At 37.0% G+C, this 27,646-nt stretch overlaps 3 protein-coding genes across 4 annotated transcripts in view; 1 reads left to right on the top strand and 2 right to left on the bottom strand.

The window, feature by feature from the left end:
- Positions 1 to 27,646, top strand: part of LOC101889931 (choline O-acetyltransferase) — a 180,568-nt gene that overhangs the window by 114,753 nt on the left and 38,169 nt on the right. For both annotated transcript variants that reach the window (XM_020037437.2, XM_059121020.1), the window contains exon 3: positions 5,895 to 6,086. In XM_020037437.2, coding sequence (XP_019892996.2) covers positions 5,934 to 6,086 — 153 coding nt within the window. In that variant the 5' untranslated portion in view covers positions 5,895 to 5,933. The remainder of the gene's footprint in view (positions 1 to 5,894; positions 6,087 to 27,646) is intronic.
- On the bottom strand, positions 9,657 to 10,598 carry LOC101889759 (peritrophin-55). Its single transcript, XM_059121030.1, has 2 exons — positions 10,446 to 10,598; positions 9,657 to 10,373 (listed from the first exon to the last, which is right to left on the bottom strand). The coding sequence occupies exons 1-2, from the start codon at positions 10,453 to 10,455 to the stop codon at positions 9,715 to 9,717; spliced, it is 669 nt and encodes a 222-aa protein (XP_058977013.1). The 5' UTR covers positions 10,456 to 10,598; the 3' UTR covers positions 9,657 to 9,714.
- Positions 25,321 to 26,640, bottom strand: LOC105261455 (translation initiation factor IF-2). The gene is made up of 2 exons (XM_011295013.3): positions 26,516 to 26,640; positions 25,321 to 26,240 (listed from the first exon to the last, which is right to left on the bottom strand). The coding sequence occupies exons 1-2, from the start codon at positions 26,568 to 26,570 to the stop codon at positions 25,495 to 25,497; spliced, it is 801 nt and encodes a 266-aa protein (XP_011293315.1). The 5' UTR covers positions 26,571 to 26,640; the 3' UTR covers positions 25,321 to 25,494.

Consider the following 27,646-nt stretch of genomic DNA (forward strand, 5'->3'; position numbering starts at 1 on the left):
ACCTTATCCCCACATCCATTTTCAATTTCGTGAGGATCGGTTCATAATTGCGACCTGTAGCTTGATTACAAATTAACTCATCTCGGCGAGATAAGAAGATCTATATATACTTTCCTATATGGAAAATCAATATTTCGAGGTGTTACATAATTTTTGGCCCAATCAAACTTACAATACCCCCAACACATAGTGTTGTAGGGTATAAAAACTCATCAACATTTTGCAATTTTCTTTAGATATTCAAAAAAAAAGTAAATAAATAAATAAATAAAACATTATTCCAAGTGTCACGGCAAAGTCCTTCGCATAGTGTTAAAAACCATTATAGAAAACGTTTGTATTTGTATCACTTCTTTTACAATTCGATTTTCATCTTCAAGCCAGACATTTGAAATGAAAATCGTGCCGAGCAACATCCCTTAATGGCACAACACAAGTATTCACTTTCCATTCCCGAATAAGAGACCCCAAAAAAAGTTTAGAAGTAAAGACGTGAAGAAAGTAATTTCCCATTTTATATGCACAGCAGCAGCATCACCCCCATCAGCATCACCCGCCAGAGAAACATTGCCAGTTGACAAAACATAAAATCAACATTTAGTTGTGTTTGCCACTTTGGCTTTTCTTTCGTTTGTTCGCTGGTTGTTGTTGGTGTTGGTATTAAAACAGGATTAACAAGGATATAATGTACATGTATCCCTAATACCCGTAAAACATCAGCAGCACAATAACGAAAATACAAACACCATAACATGTCTTATAGCCTGGAATATGAGGAAAAAAAAAAACTCTGTCGATGTTATTGGGGAGTTTGGACAAACTTGTATGTCCTCCACCATGGCCCAAAACGCACGTCACACACACACACACACACATACATAGACAATCCTCTCCTGGCTGCAGACAACCTAATAAAACTCATTTCGTCACAAACGACACAAACTAACTTCGTTTTTATCCTCTGGGGACTTATGTAGCTATGGGTAAAGGAAAACATGTTTGGGGAGCTGCGGGAGCATGGAAAAGACCAGAACATCACACAGAGTAACACATTAAGAATTTACCTTGAAGGTAAATGCGACTTTAAAGGGGAGGTTTTCTTTGCCATGTAACAATTTGTGTCATCTACGATGGGTATCAGAAGAGAAATAAAATAAATAACTTTAATATGGTGTAGTAGATGGAGCGAAAGGGGGTTCTATGTGAGGATTATGTGATGAACTTTTTGGCATCAATAACAACTTACAAACCAGCCTACTTACCACTTATTTCGGCGAGGACATGTTATGGGAGGAAAGTACTTTAAAAACTGATTATTTTTTTCTGTATTCGGTAATATTATATTAAGTTCGTTATTCCGTTCGTAACTAATCGAAATAATAATTTTAGACCCTACAAAGTGTATATATACTTTATCAGGATACAATTCTAAGACGTTTTAATCCTGTCGGTCCATTCGTCCGTTCGTCTGTTGTAATCACACTAGAGTCATAACGAATTCAGAAAGGAAGCTAACATTTTGCAAAGATCAGTCTTTTGTGTGCAGGTCTGAAATTCTGCACAAGGAGTTCTTTGTAAGTACATAACGCCCAGAAAGTGAATCGTCCATACAGGATGAGATAAAAAAAAACTGCAACAAAGTCAAACGCCATAAATTTTAAATTTTTTGAATGAAAGCAAAATATGTCGGAAATAGCATCAAATTTTAGAATAAATTTAGATATATACGAATTATGGCCTTCAAACGGCCAATGAAACCGTATCACGCCGCCCGAATGTTGCTCTGCTTGCCGCCCGGAGAAAACCTTGCTTGAGGTGATCGACACTTTGGTATTTTTTAGTGCCAACATTGCTTTCCAAAATACTCAAAAGACAATAGTCAAACGGATTAGTATCCGGAGAATTTGCTGACCCTTGTGCGCTGGAAATGATGCGAGGAACCTCATTTTGTAACCATTCTAGGGTGGCGCGTGCTGAGTGCGATGGTGCTGAGTCTTGTTGGAATGTTGAAAGTCTGCGGCCAAATATTTTGTGTTACCAAGGCTTTAATACACCATCCAGAATATTTTCGCTATAATATTTGGCATTTATTTTGATGCTATGGTCGATTATAAGTAGCGCTAAGCGACCATCGGTTGTTATGGCGGGCCACAACATAACCATGGCCGGCGCTTGAGTTCTGGTGGCCAATCGATGGTGCACATTTTCAGTTGACCTCTTTGGCAAGTAAACCCGATCATTTTGTTTGTTTACAAACTGCTGGACTACGAATGTTTTCTCATCGGAGAACACCAAATTCGGCCGTTCAACCACTTTCGACCAAGCGAAGCAAACCTTTAGCTCTTTTGAGTCTATTTTCTTTCTGTTGCGGTGTAAGTTCTTGCACTTTTTGGAATTTCAATGACTTTATCCAGAGCTCATTTTTCAATATTTGCCGTAATGGAATATTGCGATATGTTCAGCTCACGAGCTCCATTTTTCGGCCACTGCGACGCGGGTTTCGGTCAAGTCGCTTCTTTACGTTTCGAACCATTTCTGCTGATGTTGCCGTTTTCTTCCGTCCACTTCATTGACGTCGGGCTACGCTACCAGTATCACGGTAACGAACGATGGCTCGAGACACAAAAGATTTTAATGCAGGAGTGCTCTAACGATTGCAAGTTCTGTGAAAAATTCTTAAAGGGTACGAATTTAGTATTAGAATCAAAATTGAAAAATGCGAACTGTATTAAATGGTACTATTTAATGGAACACTTCGGTTTAGGATGATTTTGAATTTGGGTCCCAGTTGGTGGCTGCTTTGTGATAAAGAGGTGGTTTTGGAGAGGTTTATTACAAGTGCACGAAAAGTACGGAATATTTGGTACAATTATGGTACAATTATACAATTGGTACAATTATGCATTAGGTGAACAGCTAGTGCTTGAAATCTTAAATTTGGTATAAGAGTCGCTGTTCATAGGTGGCCTGGAAAGGCGATAGGTGTTTTGTGAAATGTGTAATGTAATTGCACGAAAAACCGAAAATACTACTATATTCAATATGGGGCGAACGGATATAAGTTCAATTCTGAAATTTGATATTTTGATGACTGATAGTATGTGTGTTTGAGATTTGGGTGTGGTTTGGAAATGCCTCATATATTTTTAAGGAAAGTACTGAATGGTACCAAATTTGGTATTGAGTGAAGGTGAAATCCTCAATGTTGATATTGTTGGTATCTGGAATTGAGATATGGAGGTGGTGTTGAAAATATGCACCATAATTATTCGAAAATTACAAATTGGTACAAAGTTTGGCACTGAGTAAAGGGATAGGGCTGGATTCCTCAAATTTGATATTGAAATCTTTGTTGGTATTTGGTAATTGAGAGAAGGAACTGGTTTTGGACATGTGTACCATAATTGTTCGAAAAGTACTAATTGGTACTAAATTGTATTGGGTGAAGGGATAGAGCTGGAATCCTCAATTTTGATATAGATGTCAATGTTGGTGTCTGTGGTTAAGATGTGGATGTGATTTTGGAAATTTAGTATTGAGTGAATGGATTGAGCAGAAATTCGGAAATTTGATAATGAGATCGTTGTTCGTACCTGGACTTGAGATATGCTAGTGGTTTTGGAAATGTGTACCATAATTATTCGAAAAGTACTGACTGCTACAAAATTAAGTATTGGGTGAAGTGTAAACGTTTGAATCTCCAATTTTGATGGAGGTGGTTTTGGAAATGTGTACTATAATTGTTCGAAAAGTACTAATTGGTACGAAATTTAGTATTGGGTAAAGGAAAAGAGCTGAAATTTGATATGGATGTCACTTTTGGTGTCTTTGGTTAAGATATGGAGATGATTTTTGAAATGCATACCACAATTATTCGAAAAGTATTAAATGTCACAAATTTTGGTATTGAGTGAAGGGATAGGGCTGGAATCCTGAAATTTGATATTGGGATCTTTGTTGATGATATTAAGATCCTTGTTTGTTTCTGAAATTGAGATATGGAGTTGGTTTTGGATATTTGTACAGGGTTGTCCATATTCGACGGACCCATGTTTTTTTTGGGCCCATTCCAATCGACGAGGCTTGTCCGCAGGCAACATTCTTTGCGTCAATTGAATTTTGTACGGGAACAAATGCAATCAATGCGAATAATCCGTTGTAAAGTGGACCGAGCCATGCCCAACTGCTGGGAAAGGCGTTTTTGGGATGTTCTTGGGGACCTCTCAACCCTGACTCGTACGGCAGCGATATTCTCGGCCGATCGCCTTGGTCGACTTTTATATGGCCTCTTCGGATTAGAAAGAGCCTTACCAGTCGAAAATTTTTCGTATAAAGGCTTGATGGTGTTCTTAGAAGGCGCACTTCTCACATTTTTTAATGTTTTAAAAGCACGTTGAGTTTTCACAATTGACTTCTTCTGTTGAATGTAAATTTCAACTATTTCAGAGCGCTCACGTGGCGTGTATTTGTTCATGGTAAAAATCTGCTTGGACTGACACTTCAAACGCGGTATGTCATTAAGCGATGTGACATCTCTGTCAAAAGTTATGGCGTTGCCAGATGGGTCCGTCGAATATGGGCAACCCTGTACTATAATTGAACGAAAAGTACTAAATAGCACTAAATGTAGTATTGGGTAAATGAATAGAGCTGAAGTCCTGAAATTTGATATTGAGGTCTCTGTTGGGGTCTGTGGTTGAGAAATTTTTGGAAATGCGTCCTATAAACATACGAAAAGTGAAAATTAAAATATTCTTATATTCGATATTTTTATGAATTCACCGGAAGGGTTTCAAAATTGATATTTGGAGTTCGTAATTGGTTCTCTCTTCTACGACCGAAAATTACCTATACAGGTCCACATTTTCGTATAGCCTGTCATTTCCATTTTCAATACCACAATTTTTACGGACCTAAAATTTATTTGAGTTAAATCATATCAACCTACTTTTTGTCATTCGCAACCTAGAGTAATTTTCATAGATGGACTGACAGGCGGATGGAGTTGGCTAAATCGACAAAGAACTTTAAGCAGATCCAGAATATCTACATTCTTTGTGTGGTCCAAAATCGATATTTCGAGGTGTTACCAACGTATTAAAAATATTCCCTTTTTTTTTGTCATTATCCAAAAATCTCCATGCACATTACCATGTTGAGACCTCTTGGTTTTATGGCATGACAAGGTGAAGATCATAGCTGAGTATCATTTCAGGACAATTTTTGTGATTTGCTTATTTCATGTCGCCCGCCAATATTAACCCTAATCCCAAGTCGTTAGCTTATATCAAGCGTTGAATAAAAAAATGCCAATTTTTTCCTGTTCCCCATCGATTATTGACGAACTCGTATTATCTTAACCCTCTAAGCCAAGAAGGTCCTCCAAGGCCCCAATAAAAAATTTGAACAGCTCAGTCAAAATAGTGTATCTTTTCGTACTTTTCGTAACATTTCATCACACCCCACCGAGACTGCTCCTTATTCAAGATTCCAGGGATTGGTTCAATAACAATGTCGTACGTTTTAATAATTTTTGTGCCTTTGTCGAACAAATTTCCAAAAATTTCGCCATGCCTTAACCCTCTAAGCCAAGGGTGACCCTCATGCAATTTTAAAAATCCATAAAAAAAATCACTCCATAGTTGAATTTTTTTTTTTGCCTTTTTGAAATTTTCGTACCCTTTAATTTTGTTTTAGCCGACCCCTAGCCTCTGATTTGTTTAGATTTTTAAATGGAATTTTGACAATTAATTTTAAGTTTATCTTCCAAATCTTAAAACCAATTTTATAGTGTTTCATGCTGAGCGGAATAAAAATTTCCAAAATTTAAGGCATTGTTCGTGTTTTTTTTTTTTTTTAACAAAAATTCAATAAATAAATTTTCTTTTTTACAGACACTCCCCAAAGTACCTGTACCACCGTTGGAACAAACAATGACCGAATATATAAGGGCATTGGAACCCATAACTACACCTGCCCAGCTAGAACGTACGAAGGCGATCGTTAAACAATTTACTGCGCCAAATGGTCTGGGACCAAAATTGCACCAATATTTATTGGACAAGCGGGAGGCTGAGGATAATTGGGTAAGTCGGAAAGCAAATTTTAGTGCGTAGGCGTAAGATAGGGTTACGAAAAAGATAAGGTTGGGAAATTCGTACTAAAAAGGTGCGAAAAGTATTAACAGGTATGAAATCTGGTACTCTTTCTATTCGAGGAAGCAGTAGAGTTAGTACCCTTAAATGTGGAATGAGGGTCAGACATGGAGTGTATCATAGATGTATCAAAGCGATTTTGGAAATTCGCACCATAAATGTACGAAAAGTACTAAAATTAAAATTCATGGGCATCAAGGTTGAGGAGTAGAGTCGATGTACAGAGGTAGTTTTGGAAGTGTGTACTCATGTCCATGAAAAGTACTAAACGGTACTTAATTTAGTACAATTTGAATTTCGACGAACGGATGGGACAGGAATCCGGAAATCTGGCGGAGTGTAGTATTTGGATATGGAGGTAATTTTCGAAATTTGTACTTAAGTGCACAAAAAGTACTAAATGGCAAAAAAATTGGTACAATTTCGTTTTGGGTGAACTGATAGAGTTGGAATTTTGAAATTTAGAAATAAAATTGCAATTTTTTTCAAGTACTGAGTAATGGTAGGTCATTTTGGAAATTCTTACTTATGTCCACTAAACGCTACTAAATTTGGTACAATTTTAATTTTTAAAGAACCAATAGAGTTTGAATCCGGAGATATGAAATAAGATTAGCATTGCTTTGAAGGTTTTGAAAGTAGAGCTTAACATAGACGGCAGTTGTATCGGTGTTTTGAAAATTTACATGGCAAAATAACCACAAAGGAGGGGGATAACTCCCTCCCCTTCCAAATTTTTTGAAATGTTCGGATTAAGTTTTCTTGGATACCGCTGATTTTATACAGGGTGAGATGGAAAAAACTGCACCCACCTTCAGACTGTTGTCATTTCTAAGCCACTCGTCCGACAGATGTTAAAATTACTCTAGTGACAGCTCATTATATTGTTTACAAGCGTACAAAAGCACTTTGGTGAGAATTATCCAGAAAAAAAGTTATGCGTGATGGAATTCAAGCGTGTTAGTGTGATGTCTTTATATTTGGCTGGGAAACCAGAAGTGATTATCGTTAGATCACTCCAGCATTTAAATGTGAATAAATCGTTTGTGTCTCGTAGCATCGCTCGTTACCGTGATGCTGGTAGCGTAGCCCGACGCCAAGGAAGTGGACGGAAGAAAACTGCAACCTCAGCAGAAATGGTTCGAAAAGTAAAGAAGCGACTTGATCGAAAACCGCGACGCAGTGGCCGAAAAATGGCTCATGAGCTGCACATATCGCAATATTCCACTCGGCAAATGTTGAAAAATGAGCTCGGGGTAAAGCCATTGAAATTCCAAAAAGTGGAATAACTTACACCGCAACAGAAAGACAATGGACTCAAAAGAGCTAAAGAGTTGCTTCGCTTGGCCGAAAATGGTGATCTGCCGAATTTGGTTTTCTCCGATGAGAAAACATTCGTTGTCCAGCAGTTCGGAAACAAAAAAAAATTATCGTGTTTACTTGCCAGAGAGGTCAGCTAAAAATGTGGACCTTCGGTTGGCTACGAGAACTCAAGCGCCGGCCATGGTTATGGTGTGGCCCGCCATAACAGCCGATTGTCGCTCAGCGCTCGTATTAATCGACGTGGTGGCATCAGAATAAATTTTGAATATTATCGCGAACATTTTCTGGAGGGTGTATTAAAGCCTTGTTCACGTCAACATTTTGGCCGCAGACCAAAAGATTATTTTTGTGCAATGCATATTACGCTTGTGAGGGACTTCAAACCCCAAATCGGATAAAACATATGTAGGGGAGCTATAGCTATATCTGCAAGGATTTACACCAAATTTGAAGCACTGGTTTATATTATGAATTCAGGCGTAAATTCCAAAATTCGGTACATTTGGAACACAATAAACCTGATCTCGGATAAAGATATATGTGGGAGCTATGTCCTAATCTGAACCGATTTCGATTAAATTTGACAGAGGTATTTTCGAGCAGTATCTGATGTCCGATATCAAATATCGTTCTTCTGGAGTCCATGTTTCGCATGTGAGGGATTTAAAACCCCAAATCGGATGAAAAATATATATGGGAGCTATATCTGAACCGATTTTCTTCAAATTTGATTCACTTGCTGCTGGACTGAATTCGGTGGGATGAACCGAAATACAGGTCATTTGGTCTTATATTGACCATTTGGTGCACAATTATGCCGAAATCGGTTGAAGATATACATGGGAGCTATATCTATCACTGTTCCGATTATCACCAATTTCAATAGGGTTCGTCCTTGGGCCAAAAAAAAAATATTGTTTGCAAAATTTCATCTCAATCGGATAATAAATGCTATCTGCATTTTGCTCACAAGAATACATGGACAGACGGACTGACATACACAAAACGACTCAAGAAGTGATTCTATGAAGATCCTCAAAAGTAACTATGGGTCTATCTCGCTTCCTTTTCCACTATGTGGTGTAGGGTATAAAAATGAAAGAGTGGCGGAACTTGCCCCTTCATATTTAGGATACGATGTAAACTGTCAAAACGCCAATACACGTGTTTTCCAGTTTCAGCAGATTATGAAAGCTGCAAGATTTTCCCTGTTATTATTTCTGGTGTGGCACAGTGTTTTTATACCCTCCCCATTGGAAAGGAGGGTATATTAACTTTGTCATTCCGTTTGTAACATCCTTAAATATTCGTCGTAGACCCCATAAAGTATATATATTCATAATCAGCATAAAATTCTAAGTCGATTTAACGATGTCCGTCTGTCTGTCTGTCCGTCTGTCTGTCTGTTGAAATCACGATACAGTCCACATTATTTGACGTAGAGCGCCAAAATTTAGCAGAGCTATTTGTATTGTATCTAGAATGGTTGGTATTGAAAATGTTTTGATTTGATTTGTCTGAAAATTGGTACTTGTAGGTCATAATGGGTCCCTGTGCGTGTGGCAAAACATTGCATGTATGGGTCCACGTTTTGGTATAGTCTCCATATAAAGGTACCTCCCGATATTCGGTATTTTAATTTTTTTGCCACATTTTTTTTTTACTGTTTTGTCTAAAAATTGGTATTTGTGGGTCATAATGGTTTCTAGTTCGTGTGGAGGAACATTGTATGTCTAGGTACACGTTTTGATATAGTCCCCATATAACGGTACCTCCCAATATTCGGTATTTTGATGATTTTTGACACATTTTATCAAGAATTACTCTGAAAATTGGTAGTTGTAGATCATAATGGGTCCCAGTTCGTGTGGCGGGTCATTGTAATTATAGGTCCATGATTTGACCTGTATTTTGATGGTTTTCGCCACATTTATTCTAATGTTTCCTTTACCCTAAAGTGGAGGGTATTAAAAGTTTGGCCCGGCCGAACTTAATGTTTTTTTACTTGTTATAAGAATTAATCCAGTTAAAAATTATAGTTAATTTTTTAACACCGTTTCGAAAATGAAGAAAAGTGAAAAATTTATTTTTTTACACTCAAATATGCAAAATCTCCATTGAAATTGTCAATATTTAAATTTGTTAAAAAGAAAAGTCTTTTTTTTCAATTTTTTCAACTAAATTGCAAAATATTCATTTTATTCAAATCAAAAGCTTTAAGTTGGGTTTATTGAACTTAAGAGCTGGGATTTGCCTCTAGTGGAGGGGTATTTTCAATTGTTGGTGGTGTGGGGCCAGCAACTGGAGGCGTGGGAACACCAGGTGCGGAGGTGGATGGTACTGGTGGTGGGGGAATGGAAGAACCGGCTGGAGTGGGGGCTGGAGTGGGAGCTGGGGTGGGTGCTGGAGTAGGAGCTGGAGTAGGAGCTGGAGTAGGAGCTGGGGTAGGAGCTGGGGTAGGAGCTGGAGTAGGAGCTGGAGTAGGAGCTGGAGTAGGAGCTGGAGTAGGAGCTGGGGTAGGAGCTGGAGTAGGAGCTGGAGTAGGAGCTGAAGTAGGAGCTGGAGTTGTGGTGTTAGCAATAGGTACACAAACGGAACCCTGCTCAACTTTCAATGTCTGGCAAATTTGGGATGGTATATATTCTTGACAGCTGAGACAGCTTTGCAGAACAAAACTGAAATAGGTATTTGCAGGGCAATTAACCAAAATGGGATTTCCTTCACCTTGGCAGCGATAGTATTGCTGTACATTGGCATAGTTGGGCCACAAATACTGCAATTCATAGCCTTCACAAGCCAACTTTAAGGTGGTGGTGTAGTCTGGTACATCGGGACATTCGTATGTGGCCGAATGTACACCGAGACTCAGGGCCAAGACACCAAATAGCACAAACACTAAAAACGAAATAGAATTCAAAATAAATCACTAAACCATTGGCGATGAAAATGATTTTCAGAAAATCTCACCAGCTTTCATTTTGGAATGAATATTAATTTCCGTTTTTATTCTCGACTCGAACGAAATGCTTTTCCAATATTGTAGTTCACCGAAGACGACGCTGGAACACACTGATTAACTCATCAACCACTTGAGGTTTTTATATGAAACACATTCGGTCTAGAATTCCCATTGAGAAGTGTCAATCAAAAGCCAAAAGCCCCCCAAAAAAAAACAAAAACAAAAACAAAAACACCCATAATCATCAGACGTTAATGTCACTGATTTCTTGTATCAATAGTTTGTGTGTGTTTAATTTTTTTCTAATTTTTTCTTGGTATTCCTATGTAATTTCTAATCAGACCCTCACAAAGATTAGCACAAGGCATTTGGGTGAGCGGAAGAAAGAAAGAAAGATAATAGACAGTAATTAAAACCTTGTTCCTATGCTTAGCATGTGTGTGTTCCCCCATTTCCCCCTTGATTTGGTTCAGTAACTTATAATCGAAACTGTTAAATTAAGATAAAATTCCTAATATCTTCGCACCTGGGTTTTTTTTTTTTCTTCAGGAAATTGATTTGCCAAAAGATTTTTACCCTCAGCAAAGGATTTGGATTTTGCTTGGCCGGACTAGGAATATGAGTTCTTTTAGTTATTGAAGGGGAAATGAACCCAAAATACGCCAATTTTATGCCAGATGTTAAATCTTATAAAATTGCAATACCCTCAGCCATATGGCTACATAATTTGATAGGGCCAAAACTTGATTCAAAGAAATAAAGATTTCAGACCCTATGTTTCATTGGACGGCCCCAATTTCAGAATATATATATTCGATCTGCCAGTGTCCGTCCGTCCAATTGGCTGTCTGACTGGTGCACACGATAGCTTTCGAAGGGTATATTCGATTTCGTCCAGACATGGTATATTCGAATATTATTATCAAAACATATAGGGCGAGATAAAAAAAAACTGCAACAAAGTCAAACGCTATAATTTTTACATTTTTTTAATTTTTATTGAATAATAGCTTAAAATATCGGAAATAGCATCAAATTTTAGAATAAGTTTAGATTTGTTCGAATTTATGACCTTTGGCACGAATTATGGCCTTCAAACAAATGGCCAATGAAATCGTCACACGCTGCTCGAATGTTGCTTTGCCGTATTTGGGCCCATTCCTGGCGAAGAGCTTGCTTGAGGTTACCGACACTTTGGAATTTTTAAGTGCCAACCTTGCTTTCTAAAATACTGCAGACGAAATAGTCCAACTGATTGGTATCCGGAGATTTTGGTCGTCATTGTGTGCTGGAAATGAAGCAAGGAACCTCATTTTGTAACCATTCATGGGTGGCGCGTGCTAAGTGCGATGCTGCTAAGTCCTGTTGGATGTCCAAGGTCTACGGCCAAAATGTTTGCGTGCCCAAGGCTTTAATACACACTCCAGAATATTTTCGCGATAATATTCGGCATTTATTCTCTGTCACGGTCGATTAATACGAGCGGAGAGCGACCATCGGCTGTTATGACGGATCACACCATCACAATGGCCGGCGCTTGAGTTTTGGTGCACATTTTCAGCTGACCTCTTTGGCAAGTAAACACGATCATTTTGTTCGTTTACAAACTGCTGGACAATGTTTTCTCATCGGAGAAAACCAAATTCGGCAGTTCATCACTTTCGGCCAGGCAACGAAGTAATTCTTCAGCTCTTTTGAGTCTATTTTTTATACCCTCCACCATAGTATGGAGGGTATATTAAGTTTGTCATTCCGTTTGTAACACCTCGAAATATACATTTTAGACCCCACAAAGTATATATATTCTTGATCAGCATAAAATTCTATGTCGATTTATCAATGTCCGTCCGTCTGTCCGTCTATCCGTCTGTCCGTCTGTGGAAATCACTCTAGCTTCCGAACGAAATGAAGTAGGTTGATAAAATTTTACTCAAATGTGTACTATGTCTGCAGGACTTTTGGTATTGAAAATGGGGCATATAGGTCCACGTCTTCGGATAGCTCCCATATAACTGTACCTCCCGATATTCGGTATTTTGATGATTTTAGCTACATTATTTACCGGAATTGTTTCAAATTTGGTATTTAAAATTTTTAATAGATACTACAGCATAAAACAGAAAATGGGCAATGTAGGTCCACGTCTTCGTATAGCCCCCATGTAACAGTACCCCCCGATATTCGGTATTTTGATCATTTTAGCCACATTATTTACCGGAACTATTTCAAATTTAGTATTTGAAGTTCGTAATGGATGCTACAGCCTATCACAGAAAATTGTCTGTGCAGGACTACGCCTTCGTATAGCCCCCATATAACGGTACCACCGATCTTCGGTATTTTCATGATTTTAGCGAACCTATTTACCGGAATTGTTTCAAATTTCGCATTTGAAGTTCGTAATGAATACTACAGCCTATGACAGAAAATTGTCTGTGCAGGTCCACGTCTTCGTATAGCCCCCATATAACGGTACACCCCGATATTCGGTATTTTGATGATTTTAGCGACATTATTTATCGGAATTGTTTCAAATTTCGCATTTGAAGTTCGTGAAGTTCGATATAACAGCCTATGACAAAAAATTTTGTGTGCAGATCCACGTTTTATAACCACCATGGTACCTCCCTATATCGACGATTTTAGCTACATTATAAACAGATTTTTTTCAAGTTTCGCATTTGAATATTGTGATATAAGTTGCCTTGTGACAAAAGTTGCCTATGCAGGTCCATGTCGCCATATAGACTCTAATATACGGCTACACGATTTTAACAGAATTTTAAAATCCTTTTATTTATTTATTTATTTATTATTTTTTTTTTTTTACTTATTTTCTATTGCGGTGTAAGTTCTTGCACTTTTTGGAATTTCAATGACTTTACCAAGAGCTCATTTTTCAATATTTGCCGACTGGAATATTGCGACATGTTCAGCTCACGAGCCATTTTTCGGCCACTGCGACGCGGGTTTGATCAAGTCGCTTCTTTACTTTTCGAACCATTTCTGCTGATGTTGCTGTTTTCTTCCGTTCACTTCCTTGACGTCGGGCTACGATACCAGTATCACGGTAACGAGCGATGATACGAGACACAAAAGATTTATTCACATTCAAATGCTGGAGTGGTGCTCTAACGATAGCCACTTGTGGTTTTACAGCCAAATATAAAAAAATTGAATTCCATCACGCTTGAATTCCATCACGAATAATTTTTTTTTCTGGAAAATTCTCACCAAAATGCTTTTGTACGCTTGTAAACAATATAATGAGCTGTCACTGGAATAATTTTAACAGCTGTCGGACGAGTGGCTTGGAAATGACAGCAGTTTGAAGTTGGTTGCGGTTTTTTCATCTCACCCTGTATATTTACACCGAAGATGGGACACTACTTCCCACCGCAAAAGGGTCAAAATTGTTAAAGATAACAATTTAAATCATAGATTAAGAAAAAGTTAATTCGATTTTGTTCAAATTTGGATAATTCTAATATTCGTATTAATTCTTGGTTAGGTGTACAAAAGAGTACCACCCCCACAAAGGGTTAAAATTTTAAATAAACTAAATTTTTAAAATACCATGAAGTTCATAACACGCATCGATAGAGGCATCCGATTCCTTTCAAACTCTGCGCATTTGAATACTTTTATCATAACACGTAAAAAATCAGCTAAGGCCGAACTATTTTTATGCCCTCCAGCATTTGGAAGGAACTTGAAAAATTTCAGAAAATACCGCTCAAATGAAAAACTTTTAATTGGGGGCCATGCGAAGACATGGTGCTGCATAAGTAATTTTTTGTCATAGGCTGTAGTTACGATTCCAATCTTCACATACAAAATTTGAAAGAAAAAATTTGTAAGTAGCTCTCAAAATTTGTAAGTAGCGGAGGGTATTAAAAGCTTGGCCCGGCCTTGCTCCATATTTCAATTGCCAATTTTAAAATTATTTCCAAACCCACCTCCAAATGTCGGCCCTTCAAACTAATGTACTTGCCGTTCACCCAATGCCAAATTTAGAACCATTTAGTACTTTTCGTTTACTTGTAGTGCTCATTTTCAAAATCACCTGGCTTTCAATCCTATCCATCAGTAGTGATCTCATTTTCCAGCCAAAACCCAGCTTTATAAAGTTGTGTTCCATTTAAATACGAACTCGCACCTTCTTATATCAACCCTACTTCCCTAACTTAGTTCTTTTAACAAGCGCCAAAAGTTTAGCTCTATGAGGCTGAAATTTTCCTGTAATTATGGAAAAATTAACATTTGCCGTGCAGGGTAATAATAATATCAATTAGTCATTTTCCCCCGATTTTCTAGAGTTGAAATAATCGGATAAAAACAATATTCTTCTACATTAAATGGCCCAAGTATTTGGCTTGGTGAACCAAAAGTTCGCAATGAAAAAAATAACACCATAATCGTGACATTAAATAAACAAATCATTTGATTTTTTTTAATCTCATTGATTAAACCTGTATTTCTGGAATACATATTTCGTCATAAAATAAAATAATCTATTTTTATACCCTACAACACTATGTGTTGGGGGTATTATAAGTTTGATTGGGCCAGAATTTATGTAACACCTCGAAATATTGGTTTCCCATATAGGAAAGTATATATGGATCTTCCTAGCTCGCCGAGCTGAGTCGATCTAGCTATGTATGTCCGTCCGTCCGTCTGTCCGTCTGTCCGTCTGTCCATGTTAATTTGTAATCACTCTACAGGTCGCAATTATGGCCCGATCTTCACGAAATTTAGAATAGAGGTGGGTCTGGGGTCAGAATAGAACCCTATTTCTTTTGGAGATGATCGCCAAATGTTTAGGGGTTGAAATGGACCAAACACTGAAAAAATTTCGGATTTTGCAGTAGCTATACAGGTCGCAATTATAGACCAATCGACGCCGAATTTCGCATGTAGCTAGAGTTTAGGGCGGGGAAGAGGCCTACCAATTTGGGTGGTCATCGGATAATATTTAGCGGGTAAAATAGACCATATCTTTTGTGCTGAAAAAATTCAAAATTTTTCATTAAACCGTGAATATTTTAAATTCCGGCGAAATCACAAAGCCATGACAAGGTTACTTCTGATCTTTACATTAATGTTAACATCCATCAAATCGGATATATAGCAAAATATGTGCGACATATATGTTTATCAAAGAAGATATGCTTGAAAAATCTCTTATATGTCGAGAACGGCTGAACTGATTTCGACAGTTCTCATTAATTCAGAATGGCCTCTTGGCAGGAAAGAAAAAACGTCTGAAAAAATCGCATAAAAATATCTCTCTAAAGATGAAAATATTGATTTTGTAAAATTTTCTTATATTTTTTCAATTTTGTCATATTTTTGGCATATTTTCATTTTGAATTAAATATTTGGTAATATTTCTACAGCTAACAAAACTAAGTAGTTAGGATATCAGGATATCATATACAGATCGCATTTATGGCCCGATCCTTACGAAATTTTGCATGGGGATAAGATGAGGGTCAGAATAGAAGCCTACTCTTTTTGGAGATGATCGCTATATATTTAGGGGTTGAAATGGACCAAAAAACTGCCAAATTGCCAGCAGGTCGTAATTATCGCCCGATCCTCACGCACATTTGAATGGGGGTTACCGCACATTGCAAAGGCCAAGCAGTTTCGGATGGCCATCCAAAAATATTCAATGTGTGCAATAGTTTGCCAACTTTTGTAGACTAAATACGACATCTACCAATAAATTGGAAATGAGCAAATTCGTTTAAGTTGCTATTATCCGAAAATTAGAGAACGAAACATGATGGTTTTCTTTTATTATGTGTACAATATCTTGTGGAGTTCTTTCGATTATCTCGCCTATATAAACTGTATGGTTTATTATAGTGTTTTAGGGTATTCAACGGTCGGCCCCACTCGACTGTAGCCTTTGCGTACTTGTTATTGTTTTCTAAAATGAATACTTCAAAGTACTTGGGCCATAAATTAGGGTAGTACATGAAATAGTTGGTAATTAATATGATCGGAATGCGATTAGTAATTTTCATTTTAGGGTTGTAAATTATACCTGATCGCAGGAGAGTAATGCATTACCAAATAATGAGTTTCCTTACCAGTGTTTGGCAGTCGCAATTAATTACAAAACAGCCTACTAATCCATTAATCCAGCCAAGGACAAGACACACGCAAAAATAATTATTGTTTGGCAACTAAAGTCAAGAAATAAGTACACTTTTAAATTCAATTTTATCACAATGCACATTTTGTAAAAAATACAGGGTGAGATAAAAAACTGCAACAAAGTCAAATGCCAAAATTTTCAATTTTATTTTTTTTTTTTTTTTTTTTTGAAATTTTATTGAATGAAAGCAAAAAAAATGTCGGAAATAGCATCAACATTTAGAATAAGTTTAGATTTATTCGAATTGGTCACCTTTGGCACGAATTATGCCCTTCAAACGGGCAATGAAACCCTCACACGCTACCCAAATGTTTCTCTGTTGTATTTTGGCCCATTCCCGGCGAAGCGCTTGCTTGAGGTGATCGACACTTGGTATTTTTTAGTGCCAATCTTGCTTTCCAAAATACTCCAGACACAATAGTCCAACGGAATGGTATCCGGAGATTTTGGTGGCCATTGTGCGCTGGAAATGAAGCGAGGAACCTCATTTTGTAACCATTTTTGGGTGGCGCATGCTGAGTGCGATGTGCTGGGTGCTGGGTCCTGTTGGAATGTCCAAGGTCTGCGGGCAAAATGTCTGCGTGTCCAAGGCTTTAATACATCCTCTAGGATATTTTCGCTATAATATTCGGTATTTATTCGGATGCCACGCTCGAATTATACGGGCGGAGAGAGACCATCGGCTGTTATGGCGGCCCACAACATCACCATGGCCGGCGCTTGAGTTCTGGTGGCCAACCGGAAGTGCACATTTTCAGCTGACCTCTTTGGCAAGTAACGGCACGATCATTTTGTTTGTTTACAAACTACGGGACAACGAATGTTTTCTCATCGGAGAAAACCAAATTCGGCAGTTCACCACTTTCGGCCAAGCTAAGCAACATTTTAGCTCCTTTGAGTCTATCTTCTTTCTGTTGCGGTGTAAGTTCTTGCTCTTCTTGGAATTTCTATGGCTTTACCCCGAGCTCATTTTTCAATATTTTCCGAATCGAATATTGCTATATGTTCAGCTCACGAGCCATTTTTCGGCCATTGCGACGCGGGTTTCGATCAAGTCGCTTCTTGACTTTTCGAACCATTTCTGCTGATGTTGCTGTTGCTGTTTTCTTCCGTCCACTTCCTTGACGTCGGTCTACGCTACCAGTATCGTCCCAAACATAATATGGTGGATAAATCTCCCCCACCCAGGCGTGTCAGGAAGGACATACATGATCTAGAGAGGGAGGTCCAATGCTACAAGAGAGAACCTATAGATCAAAAAGCCTATTAGGCATGTCTGAGTGGCATTCATATCGATGCAGTCGCAGATGCTATTAGCAATTATAAAATGAATGCCGTCCTCGGAGTCAACAACCCATCCATTGCAGCTGAAGAACATCAGCTGCCTCCTAGATAAACCAGGGTAGTTTTGGCGCAATTACTTTCAGGATGGTGTAGTCGTCTAAATTCGTATTGGGCACGAATTGATAAAGATGTGCTCTTTAATTGCACAGCCAAACCTACCCAACTCACTACAGAAGATCTCTGGATACATCCCATTAAAGTAGCCGAATTTCTAAACCTGGAGCTGGAATCAGATTAGCAGAACGCAAATACTTGCATGTACTACAGCTACAACAACAACCAGTATCACGGTAACGAGCGATGGCAAGAGGCAGAAAAGATTTATTCACATTTAAATGCGGGAGTTGTGCTCTAACGATAGCCATTTGTAGTTTTCCAGCCAAATATAAAGAAATCACACTATCACGCTTGAATTCCATCACGAATAACTTTTTTTTTTCTGGAAAATTCTCACCTTCTTTCGCTTTTGTACGCTTTTAAGCAATATAATGAACTGCCACTGGAATAATTTTTAGCAGCTGTCGGACGAGTGGCTTAGAAATGACAGCAGTCTAAAGTTGGTTGCAGTTTTTTCATCTCACCCTGTAATTGTGACATGTAGAGCTACTTTAAAATCAGGAAATTCAGATCGACTCCGATCGACGAGGTGTAGTTTCCTATGTCGGGGATCAATATTTCGAGGTGTTACATAACATTTGGCCCAATCAAGCTTATAATAATAAAAAAGTATTCTTTCTGAAGGTGATTTATATTTTGCCCACTGCTGGAATTGAACACATAACGGTCATAATTGAACACATGACCCTCAGAATTGAACACATGGCCATATGGAAAACACCTTACACACCGCAAAACGGCTATGAACATTATCTAATAAACAGAAGGTAAGCACATGTCTTGCTTTAAGAACTAAATACTAATAATGACAACTATATACCCTCTGCATTACCAGTAAGCCAAAAAATAATGTCTTATTTAAAATTTATTACTTTTTTGGTCCCAGCTAAAAAAAAGAATTGATAGTATCTCCCCACAAAAGGCCAACATTTTTAATAATTAGAACTATTATAAAATGTGAAATTAGAGTCCGATTATCTTCAAATTTTGTACATTTCATTATTTTTAGCAATACAAGATCTGGTATGAAGATCGGACAATTTCCTCCGGAGCTACTTACCTTTCCACAAAAACAACAAATATATCTCCATCACTACAGCCCTCTTCTGAAGTTATTGACTTGCATTTCGTAAATATCAAATTTCAATGTCGTCCAGTCTTATCCAAATACCTGTCAACAGTCTAATCATGTCTAATATTTTTGGATTGGACAACAGGCACACTAGCCAGTTATCAAATTCGATTTGTAGAGATTAAAAAGCGACAGAAAATATTTGTTACGATAAAGTATCTTTAACAAATGGACGAGTCATAACCGAACTTAAAAATAATTACTTCAATTTGTTCTAATTATGAATGATTTATCGGACGGAAAGTGTTTTTAAAATAAATTCTTCGGAAATGTAAAGTATTTGCAGATGTCGTAGGTAATTTCGATATGGCGTGTAATACTACTACACGACATGCCATTTTTTTCAAAAAAAAAAAAAAAAAGAAATCAAACAAATTAGAACAAAAAATTATCCTATATTTAACGTATATTAATATAGGGTGATAAACGTATATAAATATAGGGATACACCACATAGTGGTAAGGGTATTGTTTATTTGTGAATTTGTTTGTAACAGGAAGAAGGAAGCGAGGTAGACCCATAGTTATACCCTACACCACAAGGTGGTCAGGGTATTATGTCTTTATGCATTTGTTTGTAACATGCAAAAGGAAACGATATAGACCCATAGTTCCTTTTGATGATCGGCATAGAATCACATTCTGAGTCGATTTATGCATGTCCGTTCGTCTGTCCATCCGTCCGTCTGTCCATGTATTTTTGTGAACAAAGTACAGTTCGCATTTATAACCCGATATAGATGAAATTTTGCACAAACCATTTGTTTGGTCCAAGGACGGACCCTATTGAAATTGGAGATAATCGGTAAAAATTTAGATATAGCTCCCAAATACATCTTCGTCCGATTTGCTTTTTATTGTGCACCAAACGTGTAATATCAGCCCGAACAGTATGAAATTTTGCACACACATCCAAATTAGGCCTGAAAATAAGTATACCAAATTTGATCAAAATCGGTTCAGATATAGCTATAGCTCCGTAATATATATTGTTCATCTGAATTGTTATTTTAGTCTTCCGCAGCCGTAATATGCACTCTGTAACAACAATATTTGGGAAAATATATCAAATACAGCTCAAAAATACCTTTGCTAAATGTTGTCGAGATCGGTTCGGATTTGGATATAGCTCCCATATATATCAAATGGGCAACACAAGTCCGAATTTAAAAGATACAAATGCTTCGGCATATTTTGTCTTTTGAACTTTAAATTATAATTATAATTATAGCGTGTATGATTGAATTCTCCCATAAAAACTTTTAATTGTTATGCCGAGCTCTACTAAATTAGCAAAGTGGTGTAGGGTATCATAAAGTCGGCCCCGCCCGACTTAAAGACTTTCTTTACTGGTTATTTTTGAGGATCTTCATAGAATATCAGCCCGAATAATATGAAATTTTGCACACACAATCAAATTAGGCCTGAAAATAAGTATGCAAAATTTGATTAAAATGTGAACAAAATGCAGGTCGCATTTATTATCCGGTCGAGATCAAATTTTGCAAACAATATTGGTTTGGGCCAAGGACGAACCCTATTGAAATTGGTGATAATCGGATCAGATTTAGATGTAGCTCCCATATGTCTCTAACCGATTTCAGGTTAATTGTGCACAAAATGGTCAATATAAGTCCAAATGACCTGAATTTTGGCACATCCAACCGAATAAATCAAATTTGGTTAAAATCGGTTGAGATATAGCTATAGCTCCCATATATATGTTTCATCCGATATGGTGTTTAAGTCCCTCACATGCGTAATAAGAACTTCACAACAATGATATTTGGTACCAGACATCTTATATACCTCGGAAATACCTCTGCCAAATTTTATTGTGATCGGTTCAGATTTTTATATAGCTCCCATATATATATCTTCAACCGATTTCGGGTTAATTGTACACCAAATGGTCAATATCTGTCTAAAAGTCCTGAATTTTGGTACATCTAACCAAATTCAGCCTACAAACAGGTTCATCAAATTTGGTGAAAATCTTTTCAGATACAGATATTTGGTGTTAAGGACCCTCAAATTCGTAATATCCATTCGACAACAATGAAGTTTGGAAATACGTTTGCCAAATTTTATCGAGATCGGCTAAGATTTGGATATAGCTCCTAAATATCCTTAATTCAATTTCAGGTTTATTGTGCAAATAATGGCTAAAATCAGCCTAAATGGAGTGAATTTCGGGACGTACGTTTACATTTTGTGGAACTCGGCTCCGATGCCTATTTATTATTATAATTTTTCTCTTGCACTTCATAACAATATTTTTGATATAATAGATTAAAATGTCTTCGTCAAATTTAGTGAAAATCGATTCAGAATTGGATATGCCTACAATATATTAATTTCCTCCGAAACCAAATTATAACTGCTCTAAAGCCAAATGTTGACAAGTCGTATGATCTATCGGAACCCGCCCGACTTTTGACTTTTCCTTTAGAAACATTTTTCAAAAAACACACACATAAATTTATATTCCCATCAGGAACGTACACAGAAAGGCATTTCGAAACCATTTGCCAAAGCCCAAATAGCCCAAAGAGCAAAAACATAATTTCCCATGTAAAGTGTACAAACAATGTCAGAAAAACAACCATTTTGGAGAAGACCCGGGATCCCCACCCGACATTCCTGATTCCCATAGATGTCCAAAAGGCCTTAATATAGAAAACACAAGTCCTCTCATAGAAGAGCATGTCCTCTCACAGAAGTCCAAAGATCGTATTTCATAAAAAAAACCTAAAATTTAGTCTCATAGACACCCAGAATAGATAGGTGACTAGGCTGGATTTTGTCGGACTAGAAGTGTACTAAAATGTACTAAAAGTTTAAGGATTTGTTTTGGACAAACGGAATGAGGGAGAATTCTGAAATTTGGAATAAATGCAGTATAAATGTACCAAAGATTACGAAAAGTTCTGAAATGGTACTAAACTTCTGAAATGGTACTATTTGGTATTATGTGAACGGACAGAGCTAAAAACTTCAAATTTTGTTTGAGGATCAAGATTGGAAGGTAAGTTTGTTATTTATGTAGGTGGTTTTGGAAATGTGTACCAAGTGTACGAACTGTCCTAAATGCTACTAAATATAGAACCGATTGGTTTAGGATGAGTGGATGAAACTGGAATTTTGGAAATTTTGTTTGGAGGTTCCCGTTGGTGGTAGGTTTGTTATAAAGAAGTGGTTTTGGAAACTTGTACTATAAGCGCACAAAAATTACTAAATGGTACTATATTTGGTACAATTTTGTATTGGGTGAGCAGATAGTGCTTTAAATCTGAGGTTTGGTATTTGGGTCGCTGTTCGTATGTAGCCTGGATATATGAAAGCGTTTTCGAAAATGTGTATTATAATTGTACGAAAAGTACTAAATAGCACTGTATTTGGTGTTAGGTGAAGGGATAGAGATAAAATTTTGAAAATTGGTATTTCGATTACTAATGTTGTCTATGTTTGAAATTTGGCCGTGGTTTGGAAATGTGTCCTACATTTGTACTAAAAGTACTAAATGGTACTAAATTTGGTATTGGGTTAAGGAATAGAGCCGGAATCCTCAAAATTGATGTTGAGGTCTCTGTTGCTATCTGGAATTGAGATATAGAGATGCTTTCGAAATCTTGTACTATAATTGTGCGAGAAGTACTAAATAGTACTTAATTTGATATTGGGTAAAAGGATAGAGATAAAATTCTGAAAATTGATATTTAGATTACAGGTGGTATATGTGTTTGAGATTTAGCGGTGGTTGGGAAATGTGTCCTATATTTGTACGAAAATTACTAAATGGTACTAAATTTGGTGTTGGGCTAAGGGATAAAGCCGGAATTCTCAAAATTGATATTGAGGTCTCTGTTGCTATCTGGAATTGAGATATTGAGGTAGTTTTGGATATGTGTACTATAATTGTACGAAGAATAATAAATAGTACCAATGTTGGTATTGGGTGAAGGGATAGAAATACAATTCTGAAAATTGATATATAGATTACTTATGGTATCTGCGTATGAGATTTACCGTTGATTTGGAATTGCGACCTATATTTGTACGAAAATAACTAAATGGTACTAAGCTTGGTCTTGATTGAAGATATAGAGATACTATTTGGTGTTGGGTTACGGGATGGGGCTGGAATACTCAAATTTGATATTAAGGTCTCTGTTAATAGCAGGAATTGATATATGGAGGTAATTTTGAAAATATGTTTTATAATTGTACAAAATTGTACTAAATTTGGTATTGGGTGAACGAATAGAGCTGAAACCCTGAAATGTGATGAAGATGTTACTGTTGGCATCTGAAATTTAGATATTGGGGTGCTTTTAGAAATGTGTACTATAATTGTTCGAAAAGCACTAATTGGTACTAAATTTGGTATTTGGTGAAGAGATAGGGCTGGAACCCTCAAATATTGAGGTCACTGTTTGTGGTTAAGATATGGATATTTTTGGAAATGTGTACTATAATTGTTCGAAAAGTACAAAGCGTTGTTGCAGGCCAAACTTTGAATACCCTCCATCATTTGGACTGAATTTGGAAATATTGAAAAAATAAAATCCGTTAAAAATTATGTTCAAATAGAACAGTGTGGCTTGTTTGTTCGGGATACCGTAGTATTTTGTTGTTGCAAAATGTTCAGGCTTTATCCCTTTATTGTTGTTTTTATAAAAACAACGTTTGTTTATTAGTGGAGAACGATGGTAATGTTTACCAGGGGGTAAGGCAGGGAATACCTAGGTTTAGGAAAGAGTCACCAATCCTCATCAGTTAAGATCTTAAAAATAGCGAATATAGCCGTTATATTGGGGTCTATACGACGTAGACCTAAATAGGCATTGTTTGTCATAAGCCGTTACCATATTTATATTCGAAACTTGAAATTAGTGGTGAATAATGTAGCTAAAATCATCAAAATACTGTATATAGAGGTACCGTTATATCGGAGCTATACGAAGATCTGGACCTGCATAGACAATTTTCTGGACCTGCATAGACAATTACATGCTGTAGCATCCAATAGCATCCAAACTTCAAATACGACATCTCAAACAATGTCGTCAAAATACCGAATATAAGGAGGTACTGATGTATGGTGTCTATATGAAGGCCTGAGCCTGCATAGACAATTTTCTGTCACAGACTGTAGTTCCCATTTCGAACTTCAAATACCAAATTTGAAAGAATTCCGGTGAATAATGTCGCTAAAATCATCAAAATACCGAATATCGGGAGGTACCGTTATATTGGAGCTATATGAAATCGTGGATCTACATGGCCCATTTACGAACTCAACTGCCTACTGGCAAAATAAATATATGTGCAGTATTTTAGCCTTCTATCTCAATTCGTTCGAATTATACCGTGATTACAAAAGACAGACAGACAGACACTAAATCAACTTAGAATTTTACGCTGATCAAGAATATATACTTTGTTCGGTCTAACATGAGTATTTCGAAGAGTTACAATCGGAATGACAAAGTTAAAATACCCTCCATAGTATGGTGGAGGGTGTTTTACAATGGTTAGACTCCCACTTCGGGGTTTTTTACAGAAATAGCGGTTCGGTTCTAAACAGGATTGCAGCTCTGGTTAAAATATATTGACTAGTTGCGATCACGTTTAAAGGGATCATTTAACTATATTTAGAAGAAAGTACCTAAAAGACTCATTTGGTGACCCGCTTGAGGGCTTACATTTTTAAGAAAGTACTATATACCTAAAATGCAAGGATTCCGAAAAATCGTAGTTTGAAATTTTAAAAAAAATCTGGTGGTGAAAGGGAGTGCTAAACATGCCCCTTCTATTTAGGTTACTTTGCGCTGTTTAGATCACAAAACGCCGATGTTTAGCTCTACTTTCATAATGGAATAGATTTTTCCGATAATTATTTTTTTTGTGTTGCACAGTGTAATTAAAATTGTTGATTCTTTGGGGAAAACGTACCAGAAGGAGTTGCAATATGTTGGTGATACATAAATCTAATATGTGTATGGAACACTTGGAAATTATTTTGATAACTCCAAACTCCTTCGTCTTCCCACTCCAGCTACCGTGACCAAAGCAACCATCAACCTAACCCAGAAACATTGTTCGCAAAAAAACCTATTTAGAAATAAATTTATTATGCTGTTATGTATCTCCGCTTGTATTCATTTTATTACAAAATGTTCGTATGGACTATAGCTATTCTTTCGCAAAGAATTCATATCGGTATCGAATTAGAATTAGAATAAACGGATAGTTTTTGAATTTGTTGTTATTCCAACTTTAAATTTCCCTAGGCTTTGGGGGTCTTCTCCTTTTTCTTAGACTCAGTTTTGGTCTTCTTGGTTTTTTCGTCTTTCTTGGCGGGCTTCTTGCCAGTTTTCTTGTCGCCCTTTTTGTCCTTGGAGGCAGTTTTCTTCTTCTTCTCGTTTTTGCTCTTCTTGGCGCTGGGCTTCTTCTTGTCGGCCGAAGGTTTCTTGCCATGTGGAACATGTTTGTTGTCCTCAGCTACAACAACGGGTGGTGTGGGTTTGGGTGTTGGTGGCAAAGGAACATCGACGGGATGTTCTTTGTCTTTGTGGGCCTGAGCTTCAGCGGCGACAGTATCCACGGCTACCGTTTCAACGGGTTTGGCCAGTTCGGCAACGGGAGGTTGGGGTGCAGCAACGGCAGCCAATGTTGGTGGAACAATGGGCATTGGTTTTTCATGGGTTTCGAGTGGTGGATGACCTTCGCTGGTGTGTTCCTTCTGATTGTCAGCCAGTTTGGAAGCCAATGGCAGGCGATATACTGGCGGAGCGGGGATATAACGATTGGGTCTGGTACAAGATTGCAAGACAAAGGTGAATACTTCGCCAGGATTGCAGCTGATCACCACGGGTTTACCACCCACGCGATTGCAGACAAAATATTCAGATTTATCCTTGTAGTTGGGCCAGCGCAGACCCATTTCTTGGGAATGACATTTCAGGGGATAATCGAGATGGGTGGCTTGCGCTAAGGCAACAAAGCCCAGGGTGGCCAAGATTAGTCCAAAAGCTGAAATGGGATAACAAAAATAACATAAATTTTACAACCACTTGCACAAAATCGTGGAAATAAAAATTATGGACATGATCAGGATGTCATGTTCAAATGCACAGTTTTTTTTTAAATATTTTGAATTTTTTCACAGTTTTAACTTTTTTTTTGATTCAAAATATTTTGAATTTTTTCACAGTTTTAAATTTTTTTTTGATTCAAAATATTTTGAATTTTTTCACAGTTTTAACTTTTTTTTGATTCACTCTATGTAATTGTAACGATTTCCGTACCTTTCATCCTGCTAATATGCGTCGTAAATTGATGAATTTGTTGAACTGATTCCATCTTCCGATTTGTATCTAAATTTATACCTTTTGCACGGCAACATCATTTGATGGCCCCCCAAAATAAAAGAAGACAAAAAACGGCATATCAAAAATCTCAGAATTCACTGGCAACCGACCCATGATAAGAGAAATGAAAAAATATGATAATATCAATGGTATATTTCACAATAATATAACACATAAAATGTTTCTATTTTTTTTTTTTTTATTAATTTGTCTTTTGTTTGATTTCTTATCACTTGACAGCTTACATATTTTAACAATTTTTCAATATTGAGATGAATTTTGGGTCATATCGCCAGAAAAATGTCTATTTGTTAATGTGATTTTGAAATTGGTGAGGTTAGGGTTTTCCAACACAATGACATCGAATAAGTTTGGTATTTTATAGAAGGTCTTTTTTTGCAAATTTGGGGCAAATAATGGCCACTTTTTGTGGACTTCCAATAAGGAAGAGTTGAACATTTTAAATTGGAACTCTACAAAATGTAGAAGGCCAAAAAAGCTTACTTTTAGCACACCAAAGAAATAAGTACAGGCGACACGGAGTAAAAACGTCTGCCTAAAAACCATAAGAACGCTGACTCGGATCTTCATGCAAGTGAACACACACTTGATAGTATTGAAATGTATAAAATTTGAGAGAAATCGGACTTCAATTTCATTTCTTTCAGAGACATTCTTTTCAAATTCTTGACCTTTCAAGGGGAGTTATGAAAAAGAGTTATGAGTTCGGAGATGGGAAGTATTATTCCACTCTTTCTGGTATCTCTCCCACAGAGTCAACATTTTCAAAAAAAAAAAAAAAAAAAAAAAAAAAAAAAAAAAAAAAAAAAAAAAACTGCACAGAAAAAGAAAAGGATAATTCGATTTGGCTCTAACTTCGTAAATCTTATTATTTCCATAAGTGCTAGATCAGGTGCGAAAATGGACAATATCGGTCAACTCCATCAAGTATCTCCCTCACAAAGGGTCAAAATTTTGAATAATTATAACATTCATAAAATGTTATGTAACAGTTCAAATTACACTTATCACGTTATTTTTATTAACCCCAAGCTTGGTCTCCAGGCC

This window comes from Musca domestica, unplaced genomic scaffold (genome assembly GCF_030504385.1).
Source record: "Musca domestica strain aabys unplaced genomic scaffold, Musca_domestica.polishedcontigs.V.1.1 1, whole genome shotgun sequence".
Classification (NCBI taxonomy): Eukaryota; Metazoa; Arthropoda; class Insecta; order Diptera; family Muscidae; genus Musca; species Musca domestica.